We start from the raw sequence: 17,510 nt of genomic DNA on the forward strand, positions 1-17,510 counted from the left end.
GAAGAGCGCCTTGAAAATCCACTGTTGGTCCGGGACAGTGAAAGTCTGTTCTCTATTAAACACAAGAAAAACTGTGGTTAGTTTTGGTTTGGATAACAGCATCTGCTAAACAAGTAAATGTAATGTAAATGTAAATAAAACCCTCTTCCTGCTCTGCTGTTGCTACAAGCTCATTAGAGGCAATGCTGCAACAGCTAAGCAAAAACACTATTCAAAGAGTTAAAATATTTACATGATTATTTCAATTATCTGTATCATACACTTGAAACACGGACACATTATGGACTTAAATGATGCTAGTCTGAAGAGTAGCACTAGTGGAAAACAGAAAAGCTGGAAAAGAGAAAAGAGAGCTGGGTGATAATGGCTTCACAGCCCTCTGGAAACCATCTATATGTAAGAGCCTCCTTATTGGCCCCAAAGCCCCCATAGAGGACATTCTCCCTGACCCACTCTGTCCCTAAAGAGGCCAAACTGAGACTCCCAGACATCCGGCACACAGCAGCTGTCCCAGCAAACTTAAAAAACTTAACCTGAAAGAGAAATGTGCTCATGGACCATGACCTGAGTCCTGCCCTGTCAACAGTCTTAAACCTTAACACAATATTAATAGCTGAGTAGGAGCTTAACACCAACAAAGAAGGACCAGGGCATTAACATATTCTTATTAATCTTGTTTTAATACATGTGTGACTACATTAAGGAGCCATTCTGTAAAAACAAAAAAAAACAAAACAAAAAAAAACAGAACAAAACAAACACTAGCTATACATTTCATTTAGTTGTTCTCAATTATATCTCATTCCTCAGTCTGCAGACTGCACACATTGTGAAAATATTCCTTTACTGAATTAGCCCCCAGTACTCAGCAAACAACAGAAATGCATTGACTGATCCACACACATTTATTTTGGCACATGTTTTAGCTAACCAGAGATCCAAACAAACAAAACAAAAACACAGATTACACTCATCTGTTAGCTTTCTACTTGGTTGTTAACAGTTTGTGACTAATTGTTAGGCTATTAAACTAAAAATGAGTCAGGTAAAATGGGTTACGTGCACACGTATCAGCTCTTTACCTGGCTCTCTCCTCTGGGTACACCACATCGTTTAAATAAACTTAACAAAAATACAGAAAAGAACTGTTAAACTACTAAATTAGTAAACTTGCAGCACTCAAATTGCTTAATGTTTATTTCCGGGAGGGACTTAAGGCTTTAGAGTTATGCCCGAATATGATTGGTCAACTCCCGGATAAATAGTGATCACCTGACCACTTGGGGGGCGTGGCCTCTGAGGCCTTCATGGTGTGTGGAGCTTAAAATGTGATGCAGAGAAAAATACATTGTTAAATACTTAGTCTGTTAATTAATCAATTAATTAATTATTTTTGTGTTCTTTTTAAACTTCTCTAATTTCCACTTCATCTTTCAGTTTTCATCCACGTTTCTACGTTATATTTTTCTCATATCTGGATAAAACATGAAATAAACAGCGTAGCAGAGAAATTAAACCTCACACTGAAGACATGGATAAGAAAGAAAGGAGAAAAATGTTTAGTGGCTCCTAAGGGAAATAACTGTAACCATGAAATTCTGAATTCCATCAATAAAATATCCTAAAATATTAAATTACCTGAAAAAAACAACAACAGCTTCCAGGGGGGCTTTGATCAAGATGAGTTTTATTTTTTTTTATTTAATACTGTGGGATAAATTATCTATAATAATAACAATATTAATAATAAAACTCCTTTTTTAATCTTTGAGTTTGGACCAGGTTGCAGGACGATGAAGTAGTCATCCAATCACACGGCTGGGAAATAAAAGCAGAACGAACCATTGGCTGGAGGAGTCCGCGCACGTGTCTGCTGACGTCGCCCAATAGCATCCATGACCACGCCCACTCCTCTATTTTGCATTCTGATTGGCTCAGACCACTAATAGAGTCTGGTTTCGGCCTTCTGTGCTTTTTGCAAGGCTTAGCTGCACATTTCCAGCAAAAACAATCAAAAATAGATGTAAAATAAATAACAATTGAATGAATAGAAGACTACTTGAACACATTAGCGTTTAGACAAGTTTTATTACCAGTTTCACAAATGGCAGACAGACTAAATATATGTTTGTTTCAGAAACATCTAAACGTACACAAAAATAATTAGTATCTTTTTGGCTGGTTTTATCTTTTTCAACTAAGAAAATATCCACATCTCTAATTCTCATTATAACATTAAAATAGACATTATTGTTTGCAACCCTGGCCACAAAGTCATCTGTGCAGTTTTTCACCTTCTTTAAGCTCCCGTTGACGTTGTTATGTATATCTACATACATATATTCATTTACCTAAACGAGAGAACCTTCTTTCGTGCATGTTATACAGTGCAACAGTAACATAGTGCCTCTTACACATACTGCTAACATTTGTTTAGTGTCATAGAGCATCAATACAATCCCTTAGAGTCTTTAAATAAGCTTTACAAAACCCAGCAATAGAAAGTCATTATTAATATTATTATTCAATCATTATTATTACTTGTTAGGGGACAAATGATAATATTTAAATCATTTAATGTGACATATGTCTTTTAGTGTTTGCTTCTGTTTCAGTTTTTGCAGGTTATCCTCAGATTGATCCGGCTCACAGATAGTAACGGTTTACAGGATGCAAACTAGTGTGTTTTTGTAAATGACAGTAACGCGGTCGTTAAAATGATGTGCTTCACGTATAAAATGGTGCGATTTCTAACTTTTGCTTGTCACCAGTGTGCAAAATAACTCAAACGGATCCTACAGTCGTAATGTGTTTTATGTAAATGTGTCAATAAAGTAAAAAAACAAAAAACAAAGCAGAACCCATACTTCATTTAATTTGCCCATTCAGATTCCCAGTACTCCTGTTGATAAGTCTTGTACTGGATAACTGCCCTGTCATCCCTTTAATGGCGTGTCCTGGGTGTCATTTGGCCTGTTAAATAACATCTCTACACAGCTGAATAAATTAAATGTGTGTCACACAGAACGTAACAAAATGCCATCAGACAGAGAAACCAGTAAAATCCCATTTCTGCCTGGTTCCTGGTCAATTGCAATACATGGCAGTCTACTGGCCGACAGGCCCGCCACGACCTTCCCCTTTAATTCCACCCTATAAAAATAGCTTTGGGACTAGACAGAGATTCACTAGAGCTTTCTTGAGAATCTTAATATGTTTTTTCTGCTACGGGTCATTTTAGTATGGACCACTTGATCTGCTCCTTAGCCGACTGCAGGACCTGGAAGACAAAAGAAATGATTCATTTGTAACATAATGTATGGATGGTGTGATACGGTCAATACAAACTCCACATATGAAAAAACAATGCAGTTGAACGAGCATTTCCTGAAGAAAAGTAGTGTGAATACTTTGCACATCAGTGGTCACTGTTCTCATTAGCCAAGTTACAGATGTAATGAGAGTTAATTAAGTTTCAAAACACTACACACAAACAATTTAACACATTACAGTATGCAACACATAGTTTAAAAGTGTTAGTTTGAGGTGAAAGGCTGTGCATTGTGCAGCCGGGCCTCTGTAGGTTGTAATGTTTTACAAAAGTAATAGTAATGCAAGTATTGTGAGTTTTAAAATATTAGTGCACGTTGTAAAGAAATAATTCCTCATCACCTGAACATGCCACCACAACGACAGCATGTGCATGTAATTAAGATATTTAAATATGTCCGTTTGCTTCGTTTTGCCTCTGAACTCTTCAGGAATTTGTAAAGAGTTGCAGTACCGCTCTTCAAACACTAGAGGTCAGGCTTGGATCAGGTTCAGAGAACAAGGTGGCGTGTCATTTCGCCTTACTGGAGTACAAGGAGGACAGAATATGACTCTTGGCAATTTAAAACACTGCTCTTTTTATTCACCTCGGATAAAATAAAGTTTTCTTTGTTTTTTTTTATTATGATTTAATTTAATTTTATTTAAGCTTGCTTTGTTGGTCTGTTCCTCAATCAAGATATGTCAGTACTGAGCATGTTGTTCCTCATTCTGGCAGCAGGGGGCGCATGGCGCTCAGGTAAAGCTGCCACAAAAAACAGGATTGTGAGATATGCTAATTACACGTTTAGATTTAGTATAGAGTGCACGTTACGACCTTATGAATACAACTAGGCTTTAATTGTAACGTCTTATAAAATGATGCAAAAGTAAGTAATAGTGTAAAAGTGGCTGTAGATATTTATCTCCATTATTTTTACTTTTACTTTTTAATATATACTTTGCTAATACTTCCTTCTCCGCCAGTGCAGCACCATTAGTTTCATATCACCACCTCAGTCTAGTGAAATTTCTCCATCTAGGCCGTGACGTGTTGTCAAAATCAGTATTTTGCATTCCCATTTTCCTTTTTCACAGAACCATGAAGCTGTTATTGGAACAACAGCGAGCGGAGGCGCTCATACAGTATGCTCCTCAGTTTGCCTTTAACAAAGCTCTTCTATCCAGGCTTAGTGATTATATCTCTGGGCTCCATACTGTGTATACCAACTCATTTTAGTTCAGGGGCCACATACAGCCCAATTTGAAAATGCCCAAAACAGCATAATAACCTATAAATAAAGACAAAGATATTTTCTAAAGGAGCTATTATTAAAACAGTGGACAAATTAGGAATAGCATTTATTTATGCTGCGGCCCAGATTAGACACTCTGGCGAGCCGGTCTTGAACCGCGGTCCGCGTGTTTGACACCTGTGGTCTATACAGTGGCCTCTGAAGGCTCAGACTACAGACGCGCCACCTTAGAGGCTAAAGTCAGGCAACGGAAGTGAGCTGTAAACTTCACAGATGCTGCCTGAAGGACGATAACATGAATGTCTGCTTGTTTGAGGGTGTTTTTTTTTTTTTTTTAGGTTGGTACAGTGAATTCCCCTGCTCAGAGGTGGGCATGTACCACTTCTGAGACTGTAATATTATACAATACGACACAATAGATCTAATTGTCCCTGTGGGGAAACTACACATGGTATGTTATGGTTTGGTTTAGAGTTATGCAGCAGTGTTATCTAAGGCTCGTCCTGCCTGTAGAGTCAATGTGCCCATTGTAAATGCAGGTTTAGAAACTTGATTAATACGAATAAGATATATTATATAAAGTACAATAAATGGACAAAAGTTTGCAACTTTTTTTTCTATTATTATTTGTTTTACATATGTTTATGTTTCATCGCATATATACCTGCATAAAGACACTGATAAATGCCATTCTGAAGTAATTTAATAAATAAAGGTGGACAAACTTGGCGGTTCGGGAGGTATCTCAGGTTTCAGGCATCTTGTTTGATTGTATTTTACTGATCGGACAAACTAACAATGTGATTTAGAGCTTATATTCCATGGACAAATGATTAATGAGAGCTGGATGCTGTGCTGGTCACTTGCGTGGAAAAAAAAGATGCCTGTAAAACTGTATCCATAGAGACTTTATATCTGAGGCCTATTAAAGTCACTTACATCCTCATAGTGTGAAGCCTATGCTATGGGAAGCACTACGTGGAAGAAAGCCCGGAAACTAAAATACGATTTCGTCTAATGCACCAGCTTAATAATTTTTATTTAAGTAAGAGTGTGCCATTTTTGAATTTGGTATCCATTTTTTTTGCATCCATAGTTCTTCATTAGCTCCACATGGCAGCCTATCAATTATCTCCTATTGTAATCAGTGGCAGGTTCTGGCAGTGAAGCAAGATCCGTTAAAACGTGCAGTCTGTTATAATATTATCACGGTGCAGTGTAGAATAAGCCCTGTCATGCTGTGGTGTTGTGAAAGAGTTGTTGTGACATTAGCGGAAACTTACGTTAGTGGTCAGTGCCAGTTTCTCTGTTAGGTGCTGTCGAGGGTTAGAGCAACAGATAAACAGAAGCTTAGAGCACGAGTACAAACAGCATTAATGCACAAGATCTATTCCAAGCCAATTCCTAGCACAAAGACATGCCCGTGCACATGTTCATTCCTGCGCGCAAGCAAAAGCAGAATATTCAGGGTATTAGGGAGGCTGATTTAGTTCTCTCTCTGTTAGTTATTTACCCATTCACTCACAGCTAAGCTTCAGAGATGAGGCCAAGCAAGCTTCTACATGCATTAGCGAGTTAGCATGCAGCTTAGTGCATTTGCAAATGCCAAAAGGCTATCAATCATTTTGCAATAGAACAGTTAACTTTAAGCTGTGTCTTTCTCCAACTCCTGGGAGTTTACTGTATGCTGTGTGTGTGTGTGTGTGTGTTACCTGGGCCACGCTTTGCTCAGTTAATGGGTTTTCATCGGCCTGTAAAACAAAATGGCATTATTGTGTGCATGGGGGAAAAAATAAAAATGCAAAAGTCAAACACTTAAACACACTAAAAGTGACAGCAGAGCACTGCAAGCGCCGTTAGATCTATGCTGCAACTCAGTGACATTCAAATTCAATTGGTTAACAGCTGATATTAGAGTGATTAGCCGTTCTATAGATGTGGCTGTAGGCTCAGTCAAACCATCCCTTTGATATATGGGATAAGAGGATGAACAAGCGTGGTCCCCAGAGGACAAAGCCTACATTTGGGGACTTCGGTGTTGCCTTGACTTTTCCTCTCGCGCCACCGGTGGGTTAAAAATTAGTCCGCATGCTTTCTCTCCATGCATTAACCCCAACTGAGCGAGAGCTCATCCCACCTCCGCGCACTCATTCATTCTCTCTTTCTCCACTCGGCTATCTTTCTCCTCGGCTCCCTCCCTTTTCTCACCCTCAGGTCTGTCTGTTTGCCTGCCTGCCTCCCTGCCTGCCTGCCTTTCTACAGCAGCTGGCTCCTGTCTGTTTGCGCCTCTAGGTTACCGGTGATGTAATCAAACAGGACGAAGCCATAGGCTGGCTCTGACATTTGCTGACACCCATCAGGAGAAGAGAGAGAAAGAGAGGGAGAGAGGGAAAAGGAGAGAAATAAATTTGAAGCAGGTAAGAAGAGGAAACAAGGCAATGGAAAAAAAAAAAAAAAGCTATGGGAAGCTACAGTGAGTATTCTGAACAAAGGCCAAACAGACGCTTTTTCATTTGTTGGCTTTGAATATTATTTTCCAATGATTGAAATCAATATATAAAATGAAAATGATTGACAATCATCTTACCCTGTAGTTGACCTTCTGTAGGACCTGCTGGTGGTCACACTCTAGAATCACCCTGGCAACAGGATAATACAACCAATCAGGACAGAGTGTAGCACAAACAGGATGGGGATTATATATATATATATATATAAGGGTTAATAACCACAAGAATAAGTGTAAACCATCTAATTTGTAAGCTAGTTTGAAGCTCATACTTTGCATCTCTCTTACCCCCCATCAATGATTTCATCCACAACGAGGAACACTCCTTCCATGTTGTCCAGTAAACACCTGCGCTCGACATTTTTCCTGCAAGGATAAAGTTAAACATTAGCCAATCTCAACTCTGAAGGCACTGTTATCGTGATGCCGACCAATAGGAGTGACTGAGAAACAAATACTGAGTTCCCCCAGACATTCAGCCCAAGGAAACGCTGTCTACAACTTTTTGACACCCAGAGTGTTGAGTGAACTAAGATAGAGCTGCTTAAAACTGCAAGACAGCCAACCAAAATTTCTGAAAGATATCTAACCGATAATCAGAAAGCCAGTGTCATCTATCATTCAGCAATTAATAGGATGTCTCGTGTCTAAAGATTTGGCCAAAAATAAGTCTTAGTAATTCTGTCAGGGGCGACAAAGTTTGGCTGGGCTGTCACAAACTGCAGTTCCTCGATTGGCCACTTGAGGCTGACTCCAAAAGCAAGTTGATCTCCATAGACCTCCATGTTAAAATGCCCAACTTTACAGGTACCAAAAAATTAAAACAATCTATAGCTAATTTCCCAGTGTATGAGTTAATTTTTATATAACTGCCCCATTTAAATTATATCAAGGATTAAAAGTTATGCATCATTTAAGGCATGGCCCCAATGAGAAACAGGTAGCATTTCAGGTTGCTAGCTGTTTACCGAGGCGTCACTCACACGGCTCAGCTACATTTGTGCTTCACCTGTTCGCCCAGAAGTTGGGAGTTAAATGGAGTCAGGCACTGGCAAGATGGCAACGATCAGAGTCACCAAACTGTGCTTCAAAAACGGTAGTCGTAATTTCTCGTAACTCATAATTTCGTACGTACCGTTCACGTAAAAACTGACACAACTGAACAGGTTAATCGCTTAATTTTATAGGTGCTGCTAAGAATATGTTTCAACTTTGAACAGAGCCAAATAACCAGTTTTCTGCCCGTTTCTGGTCTGGTTATGTTAAGCTAGGCTAATCAGTTGCACTCTGCACTCAACACAAGTACAAGAGAGTTGTGTTAATCTTCTCAAACGGTTTTCACAAAGAAAATTCACCAAAGTTACTCCTTTCCTTTCCACAGCCCAAGGTTGTTTAGTTTAAATTACAAGTGTACAGTATATATAACCCTTACGCATGAAGATCTTAAATTTAAAATCTGCAGCCCTGTCTGTACAATTAAGCTTTAATTCATTTAACATGTCCTAATTGCCACATTTTATTGAGTCAGCGCCACTTCCTTTCACACCGTTGACACCGAAACGTGGAGATTTTACATACCGCGCCGTGCCATTTAGAGTAGCCTGTAATCGTTCATACGGTGTAATAATATAATCTCTCCGTGCCTCACACTCCGCATTACTACTGCATCCGTTGCCGTGGCAACCACATCAGCCGCTGTTTGGCTAATAATGTTGCAGTCAACAGCAAAGGGATCCTAGTGTGCATAACATACACACACATACACACACACGCAGACAGTGAGGCGCGCGCACACACAAGCAGCTTTGCAACCACTCTAACAGGGATTTCTAACGGGTTGAAATAAGTGGGGGATATTAAATATTCGCTCAGCTCTGTTGTCTCTTAAATTAAATCGCAATTGCTTTTTTTTGTGTGTGTGTGAAAAATACACACTGCTGTTGAATTTTACATCAAATTCAGCACGGGGGACTGGTTGTGTCCCTGGGAGGTTATGGTGGAGTGATGGGAAGGTTGGTGTGTGGGTTTCCGTTAGCACTGATGCTTCTTAGGCTACGTGGATGACAAAAGTCGTATTGCATTGGCACGGAAAAAACACTATATTTAGCGGCTGTATTTTCTAATTTTCATAAATATTACAACAACAACAAAAAAATCATACTTTCTCTTAGGTAATTTAATTTTTTTTTTAGATTTGATGAGATAACGTACCTGAGGATGTGACTGAGGGAATCAAAGAGGCAGTTGAGTACCGACATCAGCATCAGCTAGCAAGAGAAACATAATTAATCAGTAAAAATGTGATTTCTTAAGCAGCACAACTCAGTTTATAGCTCAAATAAGCAAAAGGTACATATTGGCTAATTCTTGTCTTTTTACAGCTAACAAAGAGCAACAATAGTATTTAATTGCCATTGTGTTTCTGCATTGGGTGATTTTTTTTTGACCATGTGGGTGCCGCCATACAATCATTGACACATATAGTTGTTTACAAAAGTTGTGCTGGCTAACGAGCTAACAGGCTAGCAGAAAACCGTGCAAAACGTGTTTCTGACCAAATATACTGTATATATATAGACCTTTTAAATATTCCTTAATTTACACCCAAAAGATCGAAAGACATCTCTAACTTTTCCATTTATTTTTTTTAAAAAACATTAAGACTAATCCTCTTACAATACCTTAATTTGAAACTGCATTAAGTACTTAAACAAGTAGATGTTAGTTCTTCTTTAAGTCTTAGTTTACACGCTAATTTTAAATGTACAATGACGTTTGTAATTGTTTTCAGCTTAAGCTTTAATTAACGTTGGGATTTAAGCATGCAGTACCACATACCTACACTTTAAATGACTTTTCATTATTTTTAGTGTTGTCTACATTGCTTTGAAGACATTAAAACTATGAAATAAGACATATGGCATAATGTTGTAAACAGAAAAAGTGCTAACAAAAGCAAGATATTTTGACCATCTTAGTAAAAATAAAGCAAAACTCTTAAATGAGTGACTAGTACATTGGTTTGAAATATTTTACGGTAGAGGTACGGTGGTTTTTACAGTATTCAAGGCTTAGTGCAGTGTACAGTGCCTGCCTTTTAAACAAGAATTATTACTTTTGCAGATTAAGCTGAATTCACCCTACCTCATTCTCCTGAGCACTTCCCACCACGTAGAAGAAGAGATCTATACTGCTCTTATACACAATGGTCAGCCCCTCCAGGAAAGCTATCTCATCTAGAAAGAAGGAAAAAGAGAGAGAGAGAGAGAGATGAAGGAGCACGATCATAACCTTATTTTATTTCACTTTTTACAAAATGCTATGACGACCGGAATATATCCAGGGACAAGGACGAGGGGGTTGAGAGAAGACGAAGGGGGGAGGAGGTGAATAGAGGAGAAGCAACATGAGAGGAAGTAAAAGAAGAAGACAGAAACTTGGGAGAAAGGGAGGAATGAAGGAGGAGTTTAGAACAAAAGGAGGTACAGGGTGGGTGACAAGAAGACCCGGGGCAGAGACTCAGGTGTCCGTTGTGTGAAAGCGTTGATCGGGTTTCCCTGAACATCCAAATGCCAAACCCTCCTGCCATGAACACTGTGGATCTATCGTGGTTTGGTTCAGTTAAAACCAAGCTGCTTTGGGCTACTAGTGATAATAGGCAAGAGTTGACACTGTATATATACCTGTGTGTGTTCAGTATAATACATTGTGGGGGTTGGGGGCACATGCAACCGACACCAGAACAGCCAAACATAAAGAGAGGACCTTACTGTCTGCTTTGTGTGTCTTGTTGAAGACGTTTCTCTCAAAGTTTTTCTGCTCCTTCATGGAGGGGTAAAGCTCGGGGTCGTAGTACTGAAACAGACACATAGGAGATTTTTTCAGAAACTTTTATAGTAGACATTCAACACATTTACACTCAGTAATGATAAAAAAAAGTACTTTTGATTGTTAGTGGTGGAGTCACTGGCTTTATACTGCCTTGACTGAGTCCTAGTGTGAGGGATTGACAGGAAATGCAGTGAAATGATCTCAGTTTAGCGAGTTAGCTTGCTAGCATATAACAATTAGCAAAAAGCGCAAAGTGCAGCTGAAGTGGATACCATCTTCTCAGACTCAGATTTCAGTTAAGTAATCTCAGCCTTTATCAACTCCAACATGAGTCCATTTTATTTTTTTTTTTTGAAGCGCACAGAGGAACATGACACAGCTTGACAGTAGTTGTCAAGTAGCATTTTAGCACCGCTATTAGAAAATGTTGCGGACAAACCGGTGCAGGAGTAGAAAAATGCTTACAGTGGTGCGTAAGGCCGTGACGTAGGCTGTGCGTAGAGGCATAACTCCAGCTTTAGTGGCGGGGTTTGCCATTCAAATTTCCTTCCCACACATATCAAGTCTGTCTGTTTGTAAATGAATCTCTCGCACAATGCCCTGAATGTCTCCGATCAAGTTGCGCAGTGGGTAATGTAGGCGCTCGGCTGTCACGAGGAAGAGCGCATTTACTTTAAAAACATGGCAACTGCGGTTCTGAAGGGTTCTCAACCTGTCTATTTTAAGTCTGTTAGTGTTGTAGGGCAACAATTGAGCGCAGAACTCTTTTTACATTGCTGCTAATGCCAACTTTACCGTTTCTGCTTCTCGTTAAAGAAGCACAAAGCAGTTTTTATTGTGAAGCAGTCTCAGAAAACACAGGATCCTATTACCTTTGGACATTCGGTATCAAAGCTAGCCGTTTCCCATAATTAATAGTCTTTGTGCTGAGGGAATTTAACCAGGTGCTGGCAATGCTGAACTTGAGAGAGAATTTAAAAACTCACGTCAAAGGGAATTTATCATTTGAAACCGCTAGCAGTGAAGCCGAGCTACAAAGAAACGTTGCTCTGTTAGGCCACTTGTGTAAATGCTAAGCTAGGTACTCAAACATGTGAAGACCACTTACCTTTGACAGAAGCCTGTTGCCGTCATTGTCGAGAATCAGAACAGCTTTCACTGTGTAGAGGGAAAGTTCCTGCAACGATAAACGGAAAGAGCTACTTAAATGTTTCAGCTTCGCTTCGACAGTAACATTTGGGACATAATGCCACAGCTACAGTCAGATCCATTCCTCCCACACCTGGCCAGCGTGTAGTATCAACCTTTATTATCTAGATAAAGCCTGTGTTCCCAGCAACACCCTGCTTGATATTCAGCCTGGTCTCCACACACACACCCATCCATATAGGCTTCACAGTCCAACAGGTTTCTATAGCTTACGTTAACAGTGTGTCCCACACTGGTGCGCTTCATTCCCAGTCGTTTTTTTTTTTTTTTTCCAGGTTTGCTGCACAGTTTTCCAGATGTGGAAATGATCGCCATATTTATATTTAAGAGGCTTTTTTTCCCCATTCTTCTACACCCACTTCCCTCACTCCTTCATCTATTCATCCGTCTGTCCGTCCCTGTGAAGAGTTTTTAGACCCGGGACAAAGTTCTGTTATGCACTGACTAGCATACATTCACAGTCAGAGTGTATCACAGAACTTGGACCAGAAACTTAGAACATCCAAAGTCCAGTATTCCCAGCTCACGTTACCATGGTTACAATGAGTAGAGGATGAATCAATCCATATGACCATATACTCATCCCATTTGGGTGTGGGTAAGTCAGTGCATGTGCATGATGGATGGTCATCTCTGTAATATGCTGCATGCTCAGATTAATGAAGACCGCAAAGTCGTGCCAGAAATACCTTCTCTTAGCTTCTCTCATAGCTTACCCTGGTAGCTTGCTTGACATTTGATGAATTATCAACAAATTAAATGACAATTGTGCCATGGGTATCTCCTGATGAAGATCATGCGGTATGACTGAAGGCGCCTGAAAAGCAGATTATTGCATTGTTTGAAATGTTCGGAGACTGTTCCCCTCTTAAATAAAAATGTCCATTTTCATTTATTTCCTGAATTTTATGGAAATTTGGCCGATGATGTAATAAAGAACAGCTGACAGTGGCTCCGACTTGTTTAATGTCTAACAGTGCACCTCAGGACCTAAAAAAAAGAACCTCAAAACTTACATTTTCTAACTCTATTTCTAACAGCTAACTAAATAGAGCCAGACTGCTAATAGTCTATTTAAAAAAAACAACAAAAAAAAAAACGAAACATCCACTTGAGGACAGTCTTACTTTGCGACGGAAAATCTGGCATTAGCAAGTTTCCGTTCTCCTAAAAGTCAGTGAAACGTCTAAATCAGGCACGGGCTCGAAGGCGACGAGGAGTCCGAACAAAGGCTGCACAGCACAAAACAGGAACACGCCTTACTCAGAACGGAAAGGGGAAAGTACTAAAATATATATTTTTGCACTTACTAGCTTTCTTGCAGAGAGTATTATTTAAAGAATCGATCCGAACTCTTCCAGGCTTTGTGTGAGAATAAGTGGAAGTGAAAGAGATTCTTCTCGAGCTGTCTTGGTTGACACACTTATACACTATTGCGTGGTGCCTCTACATTGACAGAGTAGTGGTCACCATTTTTAAGTACGTGAACCGCACTGGAGAGTGTGCTCCAGCTATCTGAACACAACTCTCCTCGGCCTTGCTGGTAAATGCTAAGCTAGGTACTGGAAAGGAGGTTAATGTAGTAGAGCATTAGATCCAGGTGGAACAACATGGGTTCTATACAGTTCACATCACAGTGACCTAGCTTTATACTCATTAACAGATGATCAAGGGGTGCGTTTTGTGGACTTCTCCTTCAAGGTGCTTCAGCTGCATTTGCCAGGCCCGTTAAATATGGGTATCGGACTTTGCCAAGGCTGCAAGCTGTCACTGCTTGCTGTGGTTCACGGACAGCGTTTCAATGAATCACCTAACTGTGAGAAGGAAGGCGTCCAGCGTGGAGATCTGGAGGTAACATCTCCACTCTTTGCAGATGATGTTCTTCTTGAAACCATAACAGGAGGACCTCCAGCGCTCACTTGACTGGTTTATAGTTGGGTGTAATGTGAGCCGTCATTCTTTCCTGGGAAATGGGAAACTCCATTCCCGAGGGATGGGTTTGCATGCTTTACAAGTATGGTGGGTGCAACTTCAGTAGGGATGCAGTTGCTGTACTGAGCAGATGATGTGAAGCTCTAAATATACCAGACAATCAAGCCAGAGGAGACAATTGAGGTGGTTTAGGCACCTGATAGGAATGCCCCCTGGATGCAACCCTTTAGCGCTAGGGGGAGGTTCTGCTGAAGGTCCAACCCAGGAACTGCTGAAGGGATTTTATCTCCTAGCTGGTTTGGGAGTTCCTGGGGGTTCCCCAGGAGGAGATGGAGGACTTTAGTGGAGACAGGTGTGGAGAAGGAGTGAATGAATGTTTTTGGACACCTACTGGTGATCGAACTTCTTTTCTTTTTTTTTACCAAGTTTTCCCGTTGTTGTTTCTAGAGTAGGTGTAGCTGGATTTTGATTGGTTTCATTATCATTTCCTTCTTATAATGATCACATAGCTTTAGGCCGCAGCTAATGGCCTTCAAGAATAGACATGAACATTGTCTATGTCGTTGATTTGAGATGTGTTTATATTGTAATGCCTGTGTTGGTGTTTTCTGATTCTCTGACACAACCGGTAACAAAATATAGCGAGAGCGCAAAGAAATCAGTACTGGCCAAGAAAGTTCCGTTGAGTTTTGGCTTGACTTCTTGTTCCTCATTACCACTAATAATATGACTTGATCCAAAACCAGAAGAAGTCTCAGAAAACACACCACGATGATGTCACCAGGGTTACCGTATCTCCACTAAAAAGATGATATTATATCGCAATGTCGGAAATGCTAGAAGTCTACTTAATGGACATGGAGGGCTAAACTGCCGAAGTGGCCCTTCAAGTAACATTTCAAATGCACGACTTGCACGATTTTTATGTGATCAGAATCTATCATGGATTACTTCCCACACTGATTCAGGCCATTATATGGAACGATACACGAGGGAAAATGGAAAGGGTGAAATGACGGGACGATGAGAGAGGCTGGGTGGGGAAAGAAAGAGTGAAAAAGGCAGAAATAGGGGCAGCGAGAGCCGAGAGTAAGAAAACGGGACAAGGGGAGAAAAAAGAAAAAAGAAGAAGAAAAAAAAAAATAGCTCAACGGAAGTGAAAGAGTAAGATACTGAGAGAGAGAAAGCAGTGATGGAAGAAATGCCCAGATCATTTACATGAGCATCTGTTTAAGGTTTGGTGAAGTGCGGTGAAGTGGATCTATAGAAGTGACCAAATTTTTTTTTTTTTTTTAAACGACTGAACTTTTTCATTTACTGGAGCATTTCTTCTTTAAAAAGTTACAGAAGGTGACTTTAAAGTAAAAAAGTTGGCTATAATTAATATGGGTTGTAGTCGGTGGAGCTGACTTTAACTAAGAGGTTGAAAAAGTACTCAGATTACTTAAGTGAGGGCAGCATACTGCCATGGGAAAACGCCATATTTAACTGAGTTTTACTGGTGTATGATGTTATTTTTGATTATTTTTCCTAATATCTTCACGTTTTAGTGGATTTTCTTGTCGTAGCTGCTTGACATTGAGACATTGTTCAACTTTGTTAAGCTAAACTAACCCCTGTGTCATATTCAAGTAGGTAAAATACTAATTTACATAAGGCAATTGGGTAAATGAACTTAATAAAGTTCATTTTGACCACGTATTGGACACATTGTACCGGTCTGATCACGGATTCCCCCCGTGATAGGCCTTTATTATACAATGCGAGGTCTTTTCTCAGAATAATGGATTGCTGAAGTAATATCTGAGTAAATCTACTTAGTTACTTTCCACCGCTGAGGAATAATGGAAGGCAGGAGTGAGAGACATCTGAGAATTAAGGGGGAGGGAAGTGTGAGAAAAGGCTGAGATGAAAGAGTGAGAGGGGCCGAATAAATGGTGCGCAAGGCAAACGAGGAGCGAGCGAGAGAGAGAACGGTGGACGTGGCACCTACTCTGCTCTACACGTCAGTGCACATATGCTCGACACAAGCAGACATTTAAAACACGCAGACCCGCGTCGGCTGCGCTGCTCGTCTGCCTAATACGCACAGGATTAGGACTCTTCGCCGGTTTTCCCGAGCGATCCCCGCGGGAACCGAAGCTTTGCGCTGCGTCGTCCTGTTGCGCTCCGCACGGGACTCCGTGTGGATAAGTGGGTAACAGCTGTGGCTCCGCCAGCCTATTGTAATGGAGTTAACTTAACACCACGATAAGTTGTCGCACCGTGACCAGCAGCACGGACGATCTGGACTGTTTTTACGCGCATATACGTGTAGAAAAAAAAAAAGAAAAAGTGTGACAAACAGTGATCACATCGGGCCTGAGCGTCCACACTAAACGTGGCGAGCACAGTCACGTTCAAAATCATTAAAAGGATAAATAACGTGTTTCAGATTTATGGATAATCTGCAGTCAAGCCCCCCTCCCTCCCTACTGCCTGCCTGCCTGCCTGCCTGACTCCCCCTAATAATGCTCACCACCGAAATTGCCATAATGCAACAATTGTCAAGCACCCTGATGAACAAAATACCCACTAGGATAAATAAACTGCCGATCGCATTTAACACGGTTCCGCGCACGAACTAAAATGCGGTGAAACGGTGGAGAGGCTCACCAGAGACGAGGAGTCCATCGCTGCTGCCGCCGCCGCTCGCTCGGTGTGTTGACGTGGACAGCTCTGAGCTGTCACACCGAGATCACTGCTTTTTTTTTTTTTCCACGGAGCCGCCCGGGCGCGCTCACGCAGCAGCCAACCGGATAGAACCACAAGCAGGATCGTAGAGGCGCAAGCGGAGCGCGCTCCCTACACGCCTCCTCCTCTCTTCCGGTCCTTCACAATAAAAGCCGCCGAGCTCTCTTCGTGGGCTACCATGGTTTACAGTTTCCCAGGATGTTTGTAGCCTGTTGTATATATACAGCAGGTTGACTGTTATTGCTGATTGCTGGAGCACGATCAGAGGTCTCGGTTTGGGAAATGTCACGGCCGGGGTCACGGGTTCACTGCTAAACCCACCTCGGCCACAAATCTCTCAAATCGCCGGTAAACAAATGCTCCGGAAGGATAAGATGTGCATTAAAACCAAAATTAACCCAAGAGAGTTCGCACACCACTTCGGTATAAAGATAGCACAGGGTTGCAGTGCTTTATTTCTGTTGCATGGGATTTTGTAGGAGACGAAGCGAAGTATTTACAAAAACAGGTTCAGCAACATCAGTGAGTACTGACTCATTGTTCAAAGTCACAAAGTGGGACAGGGCATTTTAGACTGGGAGGGTTTCATGTTACTATATAGATCAGCTGGATATCTGACGATTCATATACTTGACAACACATAAAAACACAAGCTGTGAACGAAAGATACGCCGAGTGGTGTGCAAAGACCTTTGAGGAATCTAGGCTGTCTTGAGCGGCGTTTGGTTTAG

The 17,510-nt window shown here is 40.8% G+C and overlaps 1 protein-coding gene across 2 annotated transcripts; it reads right to left on the reverse strand.

The window, feature by feature from the left end:
- Positions 1-1,778: 1,778 nt before the first annotated feature.
- Positions 1,779-16,797, reverse strand: copz2 (COPI coat complex subunit zeta 2). Of its 2 annotated transcripts, XM_084571292.1 has the most exons (10): positions 16,702-16,797; positions 12,014-12,082; positions 10,845-10,929; positions 10,219-10,310; positions 9,286-9,341; positions 7,363-7,440; positions 7,153-7,204; positions 6,278-6,316; positions 5,849-5,881; positions 1,779-3,280 (listed from the first exon to the last, which is right to left on the reverse strand). In XM_084571292.1, the coding sequence occupies exons 1-10, from the start codon at positions 16,717-16,719 to the stop codon at positions 3,233-3,235; spliced, it is 570 nt and encodes a 189-aa protein (XP_084427418.1). In that variant the 5' UTR covers positions 16,720-16,797; the 3' UTR covers positions 1,779-3,232. The 2 variants fall into 2 exon arrangements, with proteins under 2 accessions (XP_084427418.1, XP_084427419.1); XM_084571293.1 differs by lacking the exon at positions 5,849-5,881 and having other exon boundaries at positions 1,781-3,280; positions 16,702-16,791.
- Between the last annotated feature and the right edge of the window lie 713 nt (positions 16,798-17,510).

The sequence above is a fragment of the Chelon labrosus genome (assembly GCF_963514085.1).
Source record: "Chelon labrosus genome assembly, chromosome: 21".
Classification (NCBI taxonomy): Eukaryota; Metazoa; Chordata; class Actinopteri; order Mugiliformes; family Mugilidae; genus Chelon; species Chelon labrosus.

What these genes read in the sequence shown, in the direction of transcription:
- copz2 (XM_084571292.1), bottom strand. An exon ending in CAAGACACACAAAGCAGACA is followed by an intron (nt 10,311 to 10,844) that starts GTAAGGTCCTCT and finishes CCTTCTTTCTAG; the next exon opens with ATGAGATAGCTTTCCTGGAG. An exon ending in TACAGAAGGTCAACTACAGG is followed by an intron (nt 6,317 to 7,152) that starts GTAAGATGATTG and finishes TTTGTTTTACAG; the next exon opens with GCCGATGAAAACCCATTAAC.